Source organism: Thunnus maccoyii, chromosome 21 (assembly GCF_910596095.1).
Source record: "Thunnus maccoyii chromosome 21, fThuMac1.1, whole genome shotgun sequence".
NCBI lineage: Eukaryota > Metazoa > Chordata > Actinopteri > Scombriformes > Scombridae > Thunnus > Thunnus maccoyii.
Genome location: NC_056553.1, coordinates 21,062,159 through 21,083,946, shown reverse-complemented (window position 1 = coordinate 21,083,946; position 21,788 = coordinate 21,062,159). Strand labels below are relative to the sequence as shown.

At 42.0% G+C, this 21,788-nt stretch overlaps 1 protein-coding gene across 10 annotated transcripts in view; it reads right to left on the bottom strand.

Annotated features, from left to right (window-relative positions):
• The window catches only part of LOC121887977 (partitioning defective 3 homolog), a 356,909-nt gene that overhangs the window by 159,806 nt on the left and 175,315 nt on the right, over positions 1–21,788 (bottom strand). For all 10 annotated transcript variants that reach the window (XM_042399172.1, XM_042399173.1, XM_042399174.1 and 7 more), the window contains 7 exons: positions 20,487–20,593; positions 19,431–19,514; positions 15,315–15,440; positions 12,443–12,670; positions 11,200–11,387; positions 6,914–7,053; positions 6,283–6,411 (listed from right to left, as the gene is read on the bottom strand). In XM_042399172.1, coding sequence (XP_042255106.1) covers positions 6,283–6,411; positions 6,914–7,053; positions 11,200–11,387; positions 12,443–12,670; positions 15,315–15,440; positions 19,431–19,514; positions 20,487–20,593 — 1,002 coding nt within the window. The remainder of the gene's footprint in view (positions 1–6,282; positions 6,412–6,913; positions 7,054–11,199; positions 11,388–12,442; positions 12,671–15,314; positions 15,441–19,430; positions 19,515–20,486; positions 20,594–21,788) is intronic.

Genomic DNA, 21,788 nt, shown 5'->3' with positions numbered 1-21,788 from the left:
AAGATGCATCTGCTGCTGCCAAACTGTTCTGAAGAGCTCTGTAAAGTCATAGATGCTCTCGCCGATTGCAGGTTGCCAAACCGCTCTACGCTGCTCCTTCCAAAAGCCTTCAGAGCAACTCCTGTAATTTGACTTCACCTGAGTTCCAACTAGAACAAATTTACAGAGTAAGGGTCAGCTATTTCTAAACATTTGTAATGGTAGAGCAATTTGCTGATTACAGCCAATTATATTCTAACAGCTGGTGTGTTTTTAAGTTATATCATAGAGTGCATTTGGGAATTCATTATTGTAGAAGTGTGAAGACAGGCAAGAAGGTTATAGCACCTTGAATTATCAGCTTCACCAGTGAGAAATGACTCATCTCCTCGAGTCGTTTGCCAAGTTTTGCTAAGGTAAAATTTCTGGCTCAGTAACCTGCTGTAATATAAATACACTGCTTAAAAGACAGACAAGAAAGATTCTGTCTTCAGCACTTTATTAGCAAAAAGTTGCAACAAATTACATCATCCCTACAGTGAGGTGAATAAGCATTACTCTAAGAGACATCTAATTATATTAACACCAAAGGTGTCATTTTTTGGCATGGCTATACTGCATAGCTTCAAGACAGTACTGTTTATTGCCACTTCTGTGTAATACCTAAAAAGGTTTATCATCATCTGAATTCTGCACAGTTAAAGCATTGAAAAGGCTAATGATTCTGCTTGAGTTTGCAAGTGGATTGAGTGAAAAGAGATGTAAGTCAAGGCACAGATGAAAGTTGGATCAAAGATCTTAGTAGAAAACTGCTTATGTATCCAAGATACATCCATTATCAGATACTCTTTATAGTATTACATATCAAAGCTTCTGTTCTCAGCTACTTTTTCAAAATCTGAACTAAACATTGAGAAATTAATGAAACAAAAAAGCGTGAACTTGGCTTTAACTCAACAGATCTGTGTATCATTTAGTTGCCTCCAAAGACAGGGGATCGTGTTTTGTTTGCCTTGTATCAATTCATTTCTCCCTCTACCGACTCGGTAAATAGATCTCAGCAGCAAAGAAATCAATACAACTTCATAAGTCTGTTCTTGTCTTCCAACAACTCTAATATGGGCACGTCATGAGTGGTAACCTTGCCGTGCTGCGTGCACTACAACAAAGGATAGCTGTGTAACATTGAGACCAAAGATTAAGAAAAATGAACAGCGGTATCATCTGCTATGAATAACTGTGCAAGGCAACGCAACACTGATGATTGTTTGAATCCAATTCAAAGAACCTGGTGCTTATATTTCTACTGTATATAACTATTTGAGGGACTTATATAAATAGGATTATTTTAGCTAACACAATATTAAAATGAAGTAGTTCTGAATGCCTCAATTACAGTCCATTGGTAAAAAAAAAAAAAAAAAAAACATATCAGGGAGGATTTTAAACCAGGCCACCGGGGTTGGCACTTATGAAACAGGCCATTAGTCTGCTATAATTGTCAGCAATACTGTCACGCATTTGTCTACTGCGTCCCCAGCATTCGCACAAGCCATAAATTTGGCTGTCACATCAATCAGAGGCCGGAATTAATTGTGCAATTAAGATTCTCATTGCTTGGCAGATATAGCTACTAATGGATCAGTGACAAGTGTGATATGATCATAAAAAGGGGATTTTAATGTACTGTTTAATTGCTCTTATGTGGTCCACAGTGTTACAACAGAGGGTCCTCAAGCCCATTTGTTCTCCACAGTCCATAGTCCTATTGGAAGTAAAAAAAAATACTGTTCACGTAGGTCATAGAATGATGTAAGGGCAAGTACGAACGACGTTATTATGGCACTTGAGCATATGGAACACATGTGACTAATCAAGCCCATATTGTGTATCAGGTTTTTACATGGAGTGGTTTAGCATTAGTGGTGTTGTTAAAAATATGTTTAGGGCATGACTGAGTGTATGTATACTGTGTGTGTGTGTGTGTAAGACATGGAGTTGAGATCACAGCAGTCATGCTGACACAGCAGCAATACCAAGACTAATTCACTTATACTGTAGCAAGGGGTTTAGAACGAATTAAAATGATTTGTCATCAGTGGGGACATGGCAGGCCTGTACTATATTTCCCCCATCTCATTGTTTATGTAATAATAAACTGGTAGTAACAGATCATATTTTTCTACCTTTGTTTTGCTGTGTCTGCTCTGGATGTCAGGTGAATAATCACCACTGGCAGCAGGGTGTGGATGGACATCTTTTCGAGAAGGCAGGAGTAGTTCCTCATTTTTGACTGTTGCCATTGCTTGTTGCACAGTGAAGCATTACATTAGACTCGGTTATTACAGGGAAATAAAGTGCTAGAAAAACAATCTCCACTCCACGAAACTGGGCGACGTGGACTGAAGACGTAGCGTTGCTTGCAGCTGTAAGCACAGACAGTGCTGTACGCTGGGAGGAGATAAATGCCTACAATAAATAACATCCACTGGCTATGCGTGGGAAGAGTGCAGTGTATATGTGTGTGTTCAAATGCAATTAAATGTGTCTTTCTTGTTTCTATGTGGTTGTGTGCGTAGTTGTTTGTGTGTGAGAGAGTTGTTTTGTAATGTACCTTTATTGTCCTGCGGTGCTGTGGTCAGTGTTACCAGGCAGGTAAATGCATCTGAGGTCATGAATAATGGTTGGTCTCAGACTAAGTGACGGACGGGAGAGCTAAGTCCTAATAAAACACAATTTGCTTTGAATATCACTGCTACTAACTCCAATCCGTCAATATATCTGTTATTTCCACAGTAATTACTTTTTGATTGCTACCACGGTTTCATAACACATTTTCATATATATTTTTCTTTTCTCTCCACATTTATCTCTCTTACCCTGTACCTTAGTCCATAGAGCATTCATAAAGTTATCTAAAGACCACAAAGCGCTAAGTTCCTGTATGTATTGAGGGTTTTTATCGAGGTACGTCTGTTTCTCTCTTTGTTTCTACCTACTCAAGCTGTATCAGCCCCTTCTGATGATACAAGTCTTCATGAATTAACCTCCAAATCTGTAGGGGGCAGCAATTCATCTGTTAGTCTGTTGTAATCCTGCCTAGAATTCACTGATTCAAACTCCCAGAGCTGTCAAGTGGAAAAACAGCATAAAGTGACTTGCTCACATCACCTACTGATCAGAACCTCCAAATGCGTCTTCAGCATTCGATTTGAGCATTAAGAGAGATTACTGTATGTCTCTGCTTGTCTCTCTCTTCTTCTTTTAATGAACATGTATAACCTGAAGGTCACAGGTTTTATCCGAGAGAACCAAACACAAGCCTGTGTCTCTACTAGGAATATTATAAAATACTGTATTATGCATGTGTAGGTTTAAGAGAGAAGAAAAAAATATCCAAAGGCATGCTTATTAGTGATGAGTCCAGAGTTTGGTAAAGGTTAAAGCTGCGCTATTTCTCTGGTAGAACATACTGTATCTGTCTGAAAACGTCTATTGATATCCTTGGAGAAGACAGAGAGATAACCACAAAGAGAAAGGGAATCACGAGGCAACGCCCCACTCTGCTCTTTTGCCATTTAACCTTATCTCTTCCCAGTGAGTACATATTTATTGAAAGCTATTGAGAGCTACTGCTATTGCTACTGAAAGCATGTCAAAATACACCCCGACCGTGGTAATTAAAGACGCAACACAAACATGCTGGGAGGATAAATTAATTCCTCTGGGGCGCCTGGAGTACGCCTGGCATACAATAACACATCTAAACAAAGGGAGACGTGGAGGGATTTTCGGCGCTGACATTAAACATCAGCAGGCAAATGTCAACTAGACAAAAAAACAGCTCCTTTCTATTTTCATCTATATGGCTAGATCTCCTGCCAGTGTGAGAGTGTGTGTGTGAGAGTGTGTGTGAGAGTGTGTGTAAGGCTATACTTATTTGACAGATGCCTGCAGTTCTCTGGCATGTCACTCACGCTACAATTTAAAACATCATCGCATTGTCATTGAGGGAATTACATGAATGACAGCACGTAAACGCTCGTCCTTATATGTGATTGTGTATGTGTGTCCTAGCACTACAGTGTGTAGTACATATGCACGCACACACACACTCACTCACCCTTCCAGAGTCTGTGACAGAGGAGGCAATTACCAACCATGCTTTTCCACCATGCTTTATTTGCAATAACTGTCACCGGCGGAGCTTTGGCCTCCTTATCTGATTTTTATGAACATACTTGTAGGGATTATTGAGATTTGTGAAAGCACTGCTGGGAAATGCGAAAGTGTGTGACAGAAAGAGAAAAAAAAAGAAACAGCGAGAGAGAAAGAAAATGCTAATCTGCCAAGGAAAGTGATGAAATATTAACTAGCAGTCTCTCACAGCATGTGGAAGTTGGTCAAGAGAGAGCGAAAGAAAAAAAAAACAAAAACAGAGAGAAAGATTATTAGACAGTGTTTCCATGATGGGCTTTTTCTAATCACGTCATGCCTGAGGAGCTAAGAGAGCGTAGCCATCAAACTCTCACAGCACCACTCATGAGTCGACAGGCCGGGGGCAGCCGTGCATTTTTTAACACGCCACACCCCCTCGCGGCATCTTTCAACTGCTGTCAAGGCTGCTGAGCAGAGGCGAGAATCAGTTTACTGCATCACCCAGTAAGAGTTTTGGAGAGAGCTTTGTCTGTAGTGGTTAAAGAGCATGCTGAGTAACCTGAAGGTCACCGGTTTGATGGCAGAAGCATGCAATGAGATGAACTACAGCCACATTGTGCTATCTTTGGGCAAGAAAACACACTTTTAACATTAATGACACATTCTAAGATTGTGATACTTTCCCGAATTTAAGTCTAGGCTTTGCTGGAATTCCTTAAACACAAGTAAGGATGAAAAGTGATCCCGTTTGCCATTTTATGAATGTGAAAATTTAAGTAAAGCTGTAGATGATTAAAATGTGGCTAGGTCTGGCGTTTCTAACTGGGGAAACAGCACATTAACAGAGTAAAATGTGTCTCAGAGGGCCATTACTCTACAGGTTGAACAGCTCCTATGGCGGGGTTAACAGCTCGGGTGCCAGGCTGAGTATTATGGGTAGGAGTGAGGTTGGCATCAGGGGCCTCTGGTCTGCCAAGGTGGTGTGACGCCCGAGCCTGCTGTCAGAGCCGCTAAGCGCAGGCTGGACGAGGGCAGTAGCCTCACCATCTGTTGTGCGACAGCCAAAGTCACCCTGTACGTAGGCTGTGTGGCTGAGTGGGAGTGTGTGTGCGAATTCAGAGTGCGTCTGAATATGTCCGAAGCTGATTCTTTGCCTGCTCATACAGTACACATCACTTGAGTGTGCTTGTACTGCTCAATTTATGTGTATGTGTGTGAGTTGGTGCCAGTGGGTATGTGTCTGCACGTGCTCCTTTTTTGTGTTTCTGATCGTCAGTGGGTGTGTATCTGTGTGTGTGACAGTGCACATCTGCGCACAGAGAGAGTGTGTGTGTGTGTGCACTTATGCCAGTGGCTGTATCTGTATCTATGTACACATTCCTCAAAATTAACTATGTTTATTTATAAGTGTGTGTATATATGTGAGGATATGTGGGGTTGGTTGTGTACCTCGACCTGCCTACCACTTCAAGAACTGTGTGTGTGATTCTCAGCTCTAATCTTGTTGGGGTTGAGGTGGGTGTGGCTGCTGAAGAATGAAGTTCCTAAATTCTAAATTCAGTTCAGCAAATATTTAGATGCATCAAAGCCACTTTTAAAACTTTCAGGTGGATCTAAAACTGGATATGCTTAAAATGTATCTTGAGGACATTTAAGCTAGAAAGAAGAGCACAAAAATGTAAGATTTTCAGTGCAGAGAGCATAATGGAAAGCTAGACAGAGGAGTTGATGCGGTGAAGGTGCAGTTAAAAGCACATCAGTTCAGCCACCGTGACAAATCCATATACCAGCTGTACTGACTCTTACACATTTAGTGACCTTTATCATATTCCTGAAGTGAATTCGGTGAGTCAGGGATGTGCTGGATCAAACTGACTATGAGAGATTGTTTAATTTACAGTGAATAGTAATTATAATAAGTAAATAAATATCTAAAGTTTTCCAAATGTAATTTCAAAGCATTTAGAGTTTAGAAAGGGAGAATATTAGGTAAAATTATTCTCTAGTACCATTTACACACTTGTTAAGAAATAGAGAAATTACAATGTGTTTCAGTTAACTGTTCAGGAGATATTCTTGTCTCTGGGCGGGAAAGCAGTAGTGGAAACGTTAGGTTATAAGGAAAGGAGATGGGTGGGTACTGACCACTTCTCGGGGCAGCAGGGAGTCCTCTTGGCGAATCACCGACAGGTTCACAGTTCCACCCATGGGAGTGGCTCGGAGCAGAGCTACCACCTCTTCCTGGGTCTTACCGTTCAGGTCCACTCCACTGACCTGCATCACACACACACACACACACACACACACACACACACACACACACACATAAATACTAACAAATGTATACACAGACACACTGATACACACACACACTTAGAACTAATATCCAAGAGCTCTTCAACTTTAACGAGGGGGAGTCTATGGCCTCCACATAACCTTTATGCAGATTACTCTCAGAGCCAGTTGGAGCTGGAATTAAATATGGGTTATTTCCCCTTACAGTGAGCACTAGTTGATTTTCATGTCAGTCTGACTGAAGTATAATCAAAATATTGTTCCATCTAACCACTTTTCCTCCGCAATTCAAAGCTGGAGCTGAATTGTTATAGCCGTAGGGAAGGCAGTGTCTTTGACTCATTTCACCAAAAGCTCTGTAAGACTGAATTTTGGAACAAAGCCATATCAGCAAGAGTAATTAGTCTCTGAAATAACGTACAATCTCACAGAACACACTTGCAGAACAATATATCATGGTTGAAGATTGTTAAAACCAGACCTCCAGAAGCCGGTCTCCAGCTTTCAATCGGCCATCTTGGATGGCAGCCCCTCGAGGGAGGATGTTTTTGACGTAAATAGGAGCACTGCCGCCAACAGGGACATCTCTGGAAGTGATGCTGAACCCAAGACCCTCTGGACCTAGGAAACATAGAACAAATGTAAATTGTTTGAGATATAACATGATATTCTACCAACTGCTGTTGATCACTTTTTCTCTTTCCTCCTTGCCACAAAGAGGGCAGAGGTTCACCTACACAACATCAATCCTGGAGATTTCAGTGTCTTGCTCAAAAACACTTCATTGGGTACATTTGCCAGAGAGGGAAGTAAATAACATGCAGGTGTTTATGTTTGGTAAAGTGTTCCAGCATGTTCATAGGAGTTCATAAATGTCAGGAACAAAAGAATTGTTCCTCCAGGTGAACATAGTGAAGTTATTTTCTTGCTTTCATTTCTAACAGACAGCAAATACTGTATGTACTACACAACAATGTGGCTCTGATAAGAAGATCTGATCAGAAGTAATATTTTGCTTCTTGTTACAGTTATTGCTAATAAAAGGCATACAGGAAGCTGAAAATGTCTTACTGTGGTTCTGAGAAGCAGGCTAGACTCTTAGAAAGATCCTTTTCATTACATGCCGCTGTAACATGAGTAACCACTGCACAGGGATCAAATTATGGTTTCCAACCATGTTCTGAAACTCCTACAGTTAATACAAACATACTTACTTCCAACCTTTTTCATTGGTTTGCCATCAGGGTGTGTCTAACTCATGTCTTTTAGAAAGCAAAAATGAAACATATCCCAAACTCTATATATAGTGTCAATGCTAGGAACCAAAATTGAGTGTTTATGATAAGTGCATGTGGACTGTAAAGCCACTCTCGCAAGTTATGGTCGGATTAAAGACCAGTTAGGGACCAGAATAAGCAGAGAGAAATGAATGATCATGGAATGGATCATGCAAAATGCATCAAAATTCTGTTCAACAGCCTCTTAAAATGAAGTGCACCACTCCTGAATTGCTAAAAACTCTGTTTTTCAAATCATTCTGCACATGTGAAATGTGCCAGATGTTTTGTCCAAAAGCCCTTCAGACTTTTTGGTACAATGGCAGGTCAAGAGGCAACGTTCAAATCATGTCTGGATCAAGGCAATCTGGAGAAAGCAGTGATCAGTACGTGTTCTTTAAAAGTTGCTCCTACTGATGTATCCTTGAGTAAGAACTACATGCCTTTTTGAAGTGCAGTGAGTGATAAGGATAAATTCAACAGCCGAATCTGAGCCGAACACTTCAGGTACCAGCTGTGCAAAGCCATTTGCTTTAGGTTTTAAGATTGACCTTTAAGGTTCATCAAATGAATATGAATTGCTGGTCTGGAGGATATAGGCAAATACAATAACGGCTAAATAAGAAGATCTCAGGCCTGACCTTTTCTGCTGACCAGACCTGAATTTGTCAAATAAAAGCAAGAAATGGCTTCAAATGTCAGCTAGGGAATGAGGTAAACCAAATAAATTGTGTTTGTCAGGTTATTCTTTGACAGAATATTTAAAAATTTAATAACCCCGCTGCATAACTAGATGAGTCATTAAGAACGGTGTTCAGAGAGATAGATTTCACCATGCATAATCTAGCCGTCGGCGTTTCTAGCAGTCAAGTGTGAAAGTTGCGTTCTGTGGTTTCAGTGGAGGCTTTTCTGATGGTAGCAACAGTGATCAGTATTCATGTCGAAGTAGCTGCTCATTTCACAGAGCTGTCAGCACCTCTGATGGTTCATCATGACCTAGTTTTCCCAGTATGTCTCTCTAGCAGTCTGTCGAACTGTCTGTCGTCTCGCTGACAGTGATTGCGTTGATGAACAAGAAACACAAAGAGGGAGAAGTGCGGATGGTAATTTCTCAAGGCTTCTGCACACAAACAAACATGCAGAAAGGTGATAAAGAGGTTGCTTATAAAGTCAAAAAGTTGAGCTGACTCAAGGATGATGACATTCTTTGATCTCTCCATCAATGCAGCATAATAACTAAGCAGACAGAAATAGCTGCCATCGTTTATGTTGAATGTTAAATCTGTAAAGTTCGGCATCATGAATATAAAACTTTTAATACAAGGAAATGTGCGCTGCCATGGCATCATTTCCCTGCAGTTGCTTTACTCAAAATGAGCACAAACTATAAAGCCAGAGTTATAAAATAATGCATATTTAATTTCTAGCCAAATAGATGATGATGTGATTTTCAGCTTTCATAACAAAATTATGTTGATCATTACTCCATTAACCACTGATATCATACTTTACTTCTGTCCTACATTTCCTGATCTGGCTAAGCTTACTAGGCATATCATGGTGCCCATTTCAAATCCTCTTCATCACGGTCTTTGTTCCAGCCATGCCCTTTCTCCACAGTGACACCCCTCCCATGACGGTCGCTTTCCTCTCCCCTGGCCTGCACACAGTCTAATGGGCAGAATCAAACTCCTGCCCATTGTAAGATCCCATCATTAACGGTATCCAATCAGGCAATTAGGAGAATGCATCTCTAGTAGGCCTGCAGTAATTAACCACTGACGTCTTTATTTTGGGTAATAGAAGACCAGGATACAAGTAATTGTATCCCTTTCTGGATTAGTGGGAATCTAAGCCAATTAAACAGCAAACATGAGGAGAGGCTGAACACATTAGAATGACTTGATGGGGTGCATATGTCCTTTTCAACTGCACTATTTGATTAAGGCACTCTTGTTAATTTGCCATGCAAGATCTGTTCTTGCCACTTGGCACCTCAGAGCCACTTAGGCCAAATCATAACAATTACAACAAGTCAACAACAAAACTGCTGAAGCCTGTCTAAAAGTACATTAGTTGTGATAAAGTCTGATGGTAATCAAATGGAACTGTCAAGATGGATTTCAGAGGCACATTTCCCTCTACTCTGTTGCATTTTAGTCCTCAGTTCAATTCCCAATTCAACAACATTTGGACAATAATTAATCTCCATTTAGAGTTCACGAATGGCTTGAGGTCTGCAAGTGATGCACATCCATTCCAGTGAGCCTCATTTAAATCATGAGCAATAATCAGAGAAAACATTTCTGTCACTTGGGCAAGAGCATAGTTTGAGAATTATGAGTTGTGTGTTGGATTAGACCATGAAGCAATGTGGCTGGTGAAAATAAACTACTGGCATCAGTCTTTTGCTGGAACTCCACCAACATCTCCCTGGCTTGGTTTCACTAAAATGAGAGGCTTGTGTGCAGACAGAAGAGATGATCTTTATCACATTATGAACAAATAAATATAACTTGCGCTGCAGCACCACACTGTAGAAGAACTTTGAAATTCTGCTGGCTGCACTCAAGGACCTACGCCAAACATATTAGAGCAGCTTGTGACTGCGTTTCCCCAAAGCGCGTTGCATTTAGCTGGCGCTGCTGCACTATTCCCTGAAGCTCGCTGCTAAGGCTTCATTGCCAGCTTTCAACGAAACATCTGCTCCCTCCAACAGAAAAAAAAAAAAAAAGGAGTCGAGAGAAAGAGCAGGCAAGTCACCTCAGCGCTGGTTCATTTCACAACCAACTCATAGATTCATATAAAGATACCGAAGTGATGAAAATGAGATGGAGCCCAGCAGTTAAGATATACAGCTACTCCGGTATCAAAGATCTATCCAAGTCCATAAACAAAACAACCTGAGCTGGAAGCAGATTGATTGCTGAATCTGAATATTTCAACCACAGGACCACGGTGATGTAGCCTTAGTGCATCACAAACTCTGTTTTCAAAAAGGGGCTGATGTGTGTTTGCTTTTGGCCTGCTCAGTTAAACAAAGCCCAGAGGCAAGATAGTGTTCGAGGGATGTTTGAATATTTCCTGAAAGAGTTTTCAAACATTGTCTTTTCTCCCTCAACCTTTTTTACTGTGAAGAACATAAATGCATACAGATGATCAGACTTCCCTTTGTCACCTTGGTCTCAATGAGGAGTAAGGGGGTTAATTAAAGGACTAAGCCATTGTAAAAGTGCAGTTAAATGCCAGAATGCTGCTGGAATTGGCTTGTACCAGCTTGCAAAACACACTTTGACACTTTTATATCATCAGTTACAAAGAGCCTGCTGGTATAAATGGAAACCAGTGTAATCTGTCCATCCTGACTGTTTATTTTCTATTGCTGCCACCTGTTGAAGCTAACCACATCACTGATTCGATCATTATGCGCATGAAGATGCCTGGATGTTTTTACTTTTACAACCATGGCTTCATGTGACCTGGTTCTTACCTTTCTTCAGCTGGATGTTGAATTTGCGGCCTTTTTTCTTTAGGTAGGAGCTGGTGGAGGGGTTTGCGCTCACCCTGCGCTGCAGGGAGGGGGAGGGGGCTGACGAGGTCCTGGAGACCATTGTGTGAGGTAACGTGGCATACCGTCGGCTTGGCTCTGGGGTGCTTCCTGCCAGGGGGCCTTGATGGCTACAGGGGGATAAAAATCAAAGTTTGATTTGGGTTTTTTTGGGGGGGGGGTTTGTCTTTTTGCCCACCCAGATAGACAGCATTGTATTGTAACGTGTTAAATCCTATGACATTTAAAGTGTAGAGTTTTTATATTCTGTGTATTTAATGAACTAATCCAGCAGTAATTGAACATTTCACAGATGATGATGTGCATGAAAGACCCATTGCAACAAATACCTGAACGAGTACAGATTTTTCATCATTATGTTAACACATTACATCATTAGTAAATGCATTAGTAAACTGCTCTGGAAACGGTTTTGAACAAGTATCAGGAAAATAAGTCCCCTATTTGGAGTATTGATGGTAGCAGTAGCTGTGAACAGACATCTAGGCTTGACCTCGCTTGGTCCCTGGATTGATTGGTTGGTCAAAATGCACTTGTCCAGCCAATTCTTTATCGGTTGACAAACTGCTTGAGAGTTAGGTTTGTTATTCTATGAATGTGAAGGTCTGATACTGTACTCAAATCATCGGATTAATACATTCTGTTACTGTTTGTTGTCCCTGTAATAAATAGTCTGTCAGACTGCTATAATGTGAAGTATGATTTGCAATAATAAGAACATCTCATCATGAAATAATCTTTCTATTCAGCAGGGAACATTAACAGATTGACTTGAATGATATAACATACAGAGAATGGATCGGTGATTTAGTTACTCATTTATTTTAAAATTCTAAAGATACTGATATATAAATCTGTAGATAGACCAATCACATGCTTTTGGAAATAGTAAATAGATGTTACAGAAATAAATAAATAACCACAGACAAACAATGTGGACTTTTAACCTGATGGTGAGTGAAGCAGACTCTTTTTATTTTTCCAATAAACTGCTTGTACACAAGGGCAACTTTCATTTCATAGTTGAGAACAGCTGTATGTCTTACTTTAATTTGACTCTCAACATCTGTCTTAACATCTATACAACAACACAATACTATATAGACAGGGACACCAGAAAACACGAGGTGTCTCTTCTACAGAAGAAAAAGGAGATCAAACCCACTTGTGGTTGAGGCCTGGTAGGGGTCCAGACCTGGATGCCAGCCCGCCCACCAGACTAGACCGGTCTCCTGGCTGCTGAGAGTCTTGGCTAAAGCGGACCCTGTGGGGCTGGGGCGGGCTGAGCTCGCTCTGGATTGACAGCAGCTCGTACTGCCGCTTCATGGCGGCAGGGACCACATGGAAGAGGATGACTGGGGAACGCATCGCCTGCCTGAAAATGTTCTGGGCTCTAGTGTTGGTAAGAGAGAAAGAAAGAGTGTGGGGAGGTCATACAGACAGAAATGAATTAGCTTTAACATGATAAGAGATACAAGTACAATAATGTACTATCATAGCTTGGCAGATATAGGAGGATAAGGAAGGCTATGAAGTACTGTATGTTGAGAGGTGATAGGGAGAGTTGAGGTTAGCATGGCTAATCGCAGGGCTACTCACTGCATAGCAGCAAAGGACAAAAATTACATTATCTATAATTACCAGCATCAAGACAGGAGAGAGATAAGAATGGTAAATGGTGAGTCAAAGATGAAACATTATATATTGTGTATGCTATATAATGCCTGTGAAACATATTATATGAGTATCTAAGACTCTCTACAGTATAGAAGTCTGTGTGTTTGTGTGTGGTTAGATGAATGGACATGAGCTGACTCGACAATCGGAACAGAGATGATGAATCATGCATCAGGGAAGCTTTCCAGACAATGAGGTTCCAAAGTAAGCAGACAGACACTTTGTTCCTTACACACAAAATAAGAAAAAAAAGCCAAAACACACACTGAGTCTCATGCGAGTTTTGGGGCCAAATAAGCCAAGACAAGTGCTCAACATCATTCCCAGACGCAAGAATTGTTTAGTCTGCTTTGCCGGCGGCACTTAGCATATAGATAGGCTGGTCAGAAGCGAGCCACACTGCAGCATGAAGGGCCAGGGGCGCGGTACAGTAGATGCCTGGATTCCAACAATCCCACCTCCTGTTTCAAGACCCCTATTATCACGCCAGTAATGCCGGTTCTATCCAAATGACAGCCGCTAAGCTGCTTCCGCCACAACAGACAGCACTTCATTTGAGCGGTATCATAGAGGCGAGGCACATGCCGCACCGTACCACTTCTGTGAGATTTGGTTTCTCCCATCTTTATTCTTATGGTAATTTACAAAAATCACTCACACGGGCACACAAAGGGATGATGACAGAGTGAGTCAGTGTGCGTGCGTACGTGTGTTCGTGCGCACATGTTCCCACATGCACATGTACAGTGCCATCACTCCAGTAATCAGCCTCCACGCGGGCCTGATTGAATAATAAATTACCCCATCAATGCATCATTACATTCAGTTAGATTAAGCGCCTCAAAATATTTACCCATGCAAAACAATCCAAGGAGATTAGACTATCACTTTAAATTGTCGCTCTGTGCGGTGCACAATCAAGACGGGTGAGAGGGAGTGATGAGAGAGTGAGGTGGGGGGGGGGGGGGCAGACGGGGAGGAAAGTTTAGCTCCTTCACCTCATTTTCATGCGGAATCACAAACATCATATGCATTTGGATGCCGGTGAGGAGTGGGTGTTTGGCAGGGGAGGGTAAGTGCGGAACGCTACAAAACATCACTCCCTTGTGGATTTGGTTTGTAAGCCTCTTTCACAGTAGAAAAGGCTTGGAAGGGAACTGGGATGTTTACTAATGACAATAGCAACGTTGTGAAATAAGAATCTTAAAACCTTAGTGGCTTTGTACACAGTCTGATGAACACATTAGCATAATGTGGTAAGGTAACCATGATAGTCTGGAGTTTTACAAGCTGGTGGAGAGCTTTTCTCATCTTTTGCCAAAGTCGGTTAGCGAATGTTCGGCATGCTTTGTTTAAAAACAGCATGGTTTGACGTTGAGTTTTTCCAAGAAAAAAAAAAAAAATCAGTAGTTTCTGACTCTATTTCTGAATACAGGAGGGTTCCAAACATGGTCTCTGTCATTCATTCAGCAGGGTGGCTCTAAGCCCAGTGGTTTTATATGACTATGTCCAGCCCAGTATGACTGTAGGCTGAGCCTTCATTAGCAGGAATCCAGGCTATTTCTTCCTGTGGAGGAGTGGATGATAAGAGAAAGAGCCAAGCAGACCACCTCCGTACACCTCCAGACTAGAGCCTGGACGAGAATCAATCTATTTCTCAGCTTGGCACACAGACATGCAGACACACATGGGTGTAGATAAGACTTTATAGCACAGCGTCATTGCACGTGTGTGACACAACGTGCGAGCGTGTGTGAGAGTGTGCGCGTTCAGGCTCATGTGTGTGTGTGTCTGTGAGGGAGGAGGATGGCTTTGGGTAAATGGGAGGGGAAAGTTGCAGGCTTATATCTTCATTCCACTTTAGGAAATGAAGGGGAGCGATGAATCGATAGAAATGAATGGAGAGAAGAGTGGAGGTGGTTTTGGATCAGAGGGCGAAGCGGTGGTGAAGGACTGCGGGTCACTGAGACCTATTACAGGAAGGCCAACAAGTCAGTAATATTTCTGTTTTATTGTGCAGCTGTGTGGGTGTCACGTCTCCCTGCAGTTTGGGCTCCACTTATCACCAGCAACACTATTTACTGTCACTGCACTTAATGTCCAACACAGTGCTCTCTGTGTGAACTATATCACATAGTGGACGGCGCTTCGGGATAATATGTCCTGGCTTGGGAAGTAGTGAAGGGAAATAAAAATCAGCATGACATTCAGTGCACCTGACAAGAAGAGGAACCTTACAGTTTATGAAATTATGTGTATGTATGTGAAGGAAAACCACTGTAAAATCTTCTAGCATAGGAAAGAGAACGTACACAGGAAGAGGTGAGATATAACACCAGTGAAAGGCCGAATCTGCTTACTGTTCGAAGCGCAGGTTGCGTATGTCTCCCTGATTTATCTTGACAATACAGTCGTTCTCCTGGAAGAGACGCTCTTGTTCAGCTTTGCCTCCACGCTCCAGACGCTTGACTAGCAAGCCCTGAGTCCTGGAAATGATCGCACAACAGCATACAGATGAAACATCATTTAGACACATAATGTAGCAATTACACCACTGACAGTCACGTATCAATATACTGAACAGCGGGCTGCAAGTTGCCAGCTTTCTTTCCTGCATCTTTATAATAGAAAGGTAATGACAGTCCACAGAAGTCAGGGAAAGAAGGAATGGAAGAGGAAGAAGAAGTGAATTTTAAAGATAAGCAGGTGATTAATATTATCTGAGGTATGAAGTAAATCATGTAGTGATACAGAGTAGATTTTAGTAGTTTTTTTATGGTCCAAAGATCCATAACACATGAATTAACAGTGAAACAAGTTCTGCAAGTCTTTCATCAAGTCTGGCAGATCATGAAAATCAACTATCTGGTTTTACAATTATGATTTAAATGTTGTGACTTTTTGGACAGTAATAGTATTACTTCTTGCTTTATGTACTGTATACACAAAATAATTAGAGAGCAGGTAGATGCCTACTGGAGACAGAGATGCAGCCAATCATCTCACAAAAGTTTGAGTAAATATTTTGACAAACAGGCCAAACTCCCACAAACTAAGTTTCGTCCTATTGTACCATACTGTACTTTTGTACTCTGTCACCAAAAGTTAACTTTCCAAACTGTAAGCTTGGATAAAGACCTGTATTTTCCTGTGGCCTGGAGAAGCACTGCATTACTAACTAAATTTTAAGCTTCTGTCCGTCCTTCTGTCCCCCCACTCTGTCTGCCTCTCTGTGGGCAGGTCTGAGAGAATGACAGGGTGGGTTGTCTGAGGTAATCCAAACCAACAGCTAAGAGATCATTTTATGGCTTCAGAGGAAATGCTGCAGTTGCCTTCACTGGAGCTTAAGACGAGAGCCGGCGGTGCTGTAATAAATACCCAAGCAGTTCCACGGCAGTGCCATCTCAGCAATCCCCTCAAAAAAGGCAACCTTTACCTTCATATACCCCCCTCTCTCCCTCTTCTAAATAAATACATCAGTGAGCTCCTTGGGGCTTTAGTTAGGCCCTGAGGATAACCACATGCAAGGAGATCTGATGTGCGCTCGCACAGCACAACTACAAACTCCATCCGTCTCTAAGGCGCCAGATGCCTGAGGTAGCAGGTAGACTGAGTGGGTACAAACCTTTTGTGTCCTTGCTAAAACTGACAAAAAAGTTTGGAGGCTAACTTTAGGGAAATTAGAAATAATGATATAATATATCACAAAGAAAACGATCAAAATGCCAAAGTAAGATGTGAAAGATATGGTAAATTGCATGCTTTTCATAATTCTCGGTTACTTCCTATCGTTTGACCGGACACATAAACAAAAGCACATTGAAACCGTGACCCCGTTTACCGCAGACATCAAGGGCAGATTTGCAGAACTCTTTAGCATTTCAGCCAAACAGGGCCACTCCCAGAACATTGCTCTAATTGGCTGCATTATGTGGACATCCACGCTCACACTGCAGACTCATCTCAGCTCCTCAATGGGGGTAAATGGTTCAGCATTAAGTCAAAATTAAAGATCACAAAAGGCCCTTCCCTCTTCCTCGTTGTCTGAGCCGGCGTTGCCAGGTCAGCTTAAGTGTGTTGAACAGAGAGTAATTGCGGGCGGTGTGGAAGCAGACATGATTGTGCTTTATCTACATAAGTGTTGGCAGCTTGAAAACAAAGTATTGCGCATGAAGATTACAGCATGGACACACTCTAATGACTTGTAGCAGACCAGAGACAGTAGATAAAGGAGTTTTGGTTGATCCCTGATCAGTATTCAAAGCAGCAGCGGGGAGGATTGGGGATAAAGCGGCATCTTTTAGAGATTTGAAGAAGATGATGATTTCGTAAAAGCACTATTATTGTGATGACTGTAATGCACTGCCACCCTCTCAATTCCTTCCCATCTCACTGATGGGGTTTTTTTTTGTAGATAGTTATCAGTAACTTGAGGAAAGCAGGAGAGCTAAAGCAAAATCTAAATGGCATTCTAATAGGCTGCAAGTCAGTGAATTCATTAGGTGTCAGATATAAGCATGAGGAGTTTGTAGAAGATTCTCTGCAGTCTCTGGAGAAGAATATCAAGCTCGCCAAGTCCTACTTTTCCAAGAACACGAGAATCAGCGTTGTACTATGGCTTTACTCCATCTTGTGGCTGTGAAGCAGTGCTGAGAAATGATTTGAAGGAGGCCACCTGCTCTCATCTTCTGCCTTTAATCAAATAATAATCCAATCAGGATCCATTTATGCACGGCAATTATGTCCGCAGTTTGTTTACAATTGAAACTGGTCATGGAATGAGAAGTTCATTAAGCACAGAATGCATCTGTGAGTTGCGTGTGTGTTTGTGTGTGCAGATGTACAGTATATTTATGTGTGTATGTCGCATTCAGGGTAGATCAGCACTGCTCCCAAAACTGTCTGCGTGTGTGTGTAAGAAAAAGAGTGTGGAAACTGTCGAGGTAACTTCATACTGTTCACAACTGCATGGTTGTAAGTTCTCTTACAGGAAAGGATCTATGTATTTGGGTATGCGTGTAAGATTTTGCCTGCTAGAGTGACAGAGTCTCTAAGCTCTCTCCTGCAGCTGTCTTTCCCTCCTGCTTGGATCTAGCTTGATGTCAGTGCAGTGAAGCAGAATGCTGGCAGCCAAGACTGGAGCGCCTGCAGTTCCTTGTTTGCTGTCTGGTTTTGCAGGCTGTCTGACCCCTGTGGCCCTGGTCTAGACACTAATGACAGCCCACTGAGCCTAATGCCTCCTGTCCTAGCGCACAGCACACAGGAAAGAGCTAGGCCAGGCCATTAGCATCATCCCACTGACCAGACGCTAACTCTTATCATGTCTCAAGTTAATTGAAGGCTCTGATAGCTATTAGTGCAGACCTTAGCTGATGGAGAAGAAATTTACTGGCCATGCAGCATTACTGCTTTATTACAAGATGCAGTCCGATTTTGTGGGAAGCTTTAGGATAATAGCAAGTCTAATAAACTGTTGCGCTTGAACTTTATTTAATCAATATCGCTTGATACGACTCATCATGAATCATTATTTTCCTACTCTGACTCAGGATAAATCAAAGTGTCACAGCTTCTGAGGGAGTCGATCACACGAGGTCAAAGCTAAATATAGTTTCCCGACACTTGCTTATAAACAGCAATGGGATTAGTGTCCCAAAATACTGACACGCAGCAATCTTCAATGACAGCCATCCTCTCTCCCTCAAATGTCATCCCATTTCATCGTCCTCGCTCTCTGTCTTCTCACCTCATTCCCCCTGCCTCCCTTTCCCAGCGCTGAGTAGTCACATTCACCTTGGTGGTTTGCCAGTGCCTTGGCATGCAGCGGGGATCTGTGTTATACACAAGCTTTTAGTTTGATTACATCTGGCCACTTTCTCTGTCCTTTATTTTTTTTTTCCTTGAATAACCATAAACTGGGATCCATTCCTCCTCTTGTCCCATGTCATCGTCTCTGCTCGTCAGTTAAAAAATGGCAAAAATAAGGCAAAGGGAAGCAGTCTGAATCACCTTCAGAGCAGACATTATTGTGACTGAGGACGTAGGATGTAATAAAAGAAAAACATAACAAGACTTTTAAAAACTGTGCAGTCGGGAGCAAAACTACTTTCATCTACTCTCCTTCCTGCTGGGGCTGTCTGAGCTGTGGGATATGATATGTGCCGGGTATGGGTGTGGTGCTTCAGGAGTGAGACTCACAAAAATAAAAAGATGGTTAGGAGAATCAGAATCAATGAAAAAGACAGCCTTGAGCAACACAAAAAGAGAGGTGAATAAGAAAGAACGGAGAACAGAGAGTTAGAGAAAGTGAGGGAAAAAAAGCTCAGTGAAATGATGAGTTAAAGCAAAAAGAAAGCAACAACCACAGGGCTTTAAAACCGAAGGATGCAGGAGACATACTGGATGTTGAAACTAACTGGCCATCGTTGTACACTAAGCTGCATTGACTCACAGATTTTTCTTTTCTTTTTTGTTACCTGACATCCTGCGAACTGAAAGGCACTACGTGGATCCCCAGGGGCCCTCCTTCATTGGACACCTCGACCGGCTTGAGCATGCCTCTGCAGGACGATGATGGATGAGGCCGAGAGGAGGAGGAGAAGAAGAAGGAGGAGGAGGAAGAAGGAGACATGCATGAATAAAAAATAACAGGAATGACAAGAAAATGTAGAAAAGCAGGATATAAAAGACGACACAGTCATGACAAGAGGTTGATGGGATGTATGGGATGGGGGTTGGCACGGCCTTATTGGTGGAGGCTGCCTTGTGTTGTCTATACAAAGTCATCCATTATAAAGTCATGCTGGTGGACCTCGGGGTCGATTAAGGACCCAAATGGAGACTCCAATTAAGTGATTAAGATCAGATTGTTGTGCTAAAAGAGAACAGATTAATTGAAAAACGTGAGAAAAAGGGTAGGGTGGGAGGAGGAGGAGAAGGTTAATTTGTGTCGATAAAGACGTGAAGACAAATGAATACAAGCAACCACTGATGTAGATGTGTGTGATGATGTTGATGGAGGAAGGCTTTGGTCTTGATGTAAGCTTTGTGTTGTCATTGTAGTACAGTTGTGTTTAGGTATAATGATAATGTTCTGGCAATTATTGATCTGTCTGGTGTTATTGTAATAAATTAAGAGGTCAGTTCATGCAAATTACAAAAAAATGGTATTCAGGCATGCAGATAGTTTTGTTTTGCACAGGTTTTGGGGCACACAGCACTGAAGAAGACTGAGAGGCTACAGCTACACTAGCTGCTCTGTAAGGGACAACAATGCTTTGAGCTAAATGCTAACATTAGCATGCCTTAAATGAAAATGATAATATTATGTGTGGGTGCAGTGCTCAACATTACCAGCACTTCAAACAAAATTCTGTTATCAGAGAAGATATCTCAAAATCTGACAAATAAAACCAAAACTATCTACATGGCTAGATACAAATAGGTAAGTGAAGGGGTAGTGTGGGTGACTCAACCCTTTAAGACAAACTATATGGTTATAGTTAGTTGGGGGTTTGTCTGGGGTCACTCACTCTAGACTTAACACAGGTGAATATTCCAATGAGGAGTCAGCCCTCCCTACTGGCTCTATCCGCTCAATTCTCCGTTCTTGTTTCCTTCGCTCTTCTTCCTCCTCCTCCTAAAAAGAAAGAAAGAAAAAAGAAAAAAGACAAAATAAATCAGCAAAGTAATAAAAACTTAACTCTCTTTGTTGTTATTTCTACTTGGCTGTGCTTGCATCTCCTTTGGCTTTTAATTCAATTACCTGCAAGAACAAGTAACAACCTCTATTCTAAATCAAAAAAGATTTTCAGTATAGGACAGACAAGAGTCATCATGCTGCTGGAGAAACATCCCGGCTTGGCCAAAAACCTCAGTGACAAAGTGGCCCTGATTGATTGTTCCTACTCAATCAATCAGGTCTGGCCTGGGGCGTGGCACTGCTGCCGGGTCATTGCGGTGATGTGATCAGGTCTAGAGTGAAGAAAAGTGGTCACGCCTGCTGTCATTTGTTTCTCTCACTCTCTTCATTTCATTTACTCATCTTCCTTCAGAGCCATTAGGCTGTGGGACTGGGAAGCAGCGGCTTTTACAGGCAAGCCAGATGTCTGAGGACTTAACTGGTTTCTTGGACTAGACACAGTGGCTTCATGCTCTCCTTAACTGGGGAAAAAATCTTTATCTGAGCTCTCTTAATGGGGATGGTAGAGTTTGAGCAGCGCACTTACATGCAGTGATGACATACTACATGTAGAATAGGAGGGAGACGTTTAATAACACAGAGTTCAATTTCAACTAATCATCATCTGTAGTTACAGGAAAGGAGGGCAGCTTCATCAACCAGTGACAAGCACACTGAACGTCACAGTTTCTTCATTCTAAAGAGAAAGTCATTTCAGTTTTTGCTTGTTAGTCATTGCGGATGTGTGTGTGTGTGTGTGTGTGTGTGTGTGTGAGCATGTCAGCATCCAGACAGCGCATCGTCTCCTTGGGAGGGTCTGCTGAAACGCTTTGTTAGCCACTGCGATTTCACCGCCCTCACCCCTCAACCTCCTGTTACTCTCTCTTTTACTGAAATGTCAAGCACATCCAAATGGGTCTTGTGCCTTTCTGGTTTCTTTATGGAAATGGATTCAACCCTTTTCAGAGGCCAGGATATCTTTGGCGACACGCAGGGGTGGCGCAGAGAGACTCTGCCCCCTATTTATTTATCAGAGCGGGGGGGGGGGTAAGGTAGGCTGGGTGCATGAAAATTTCATCAGCAGTCTACCTTAGGAGACCTCAACTCACCTTACCTGTCTGTCTCCTGTCTCTAACCGTCCAGTGTGAAAATG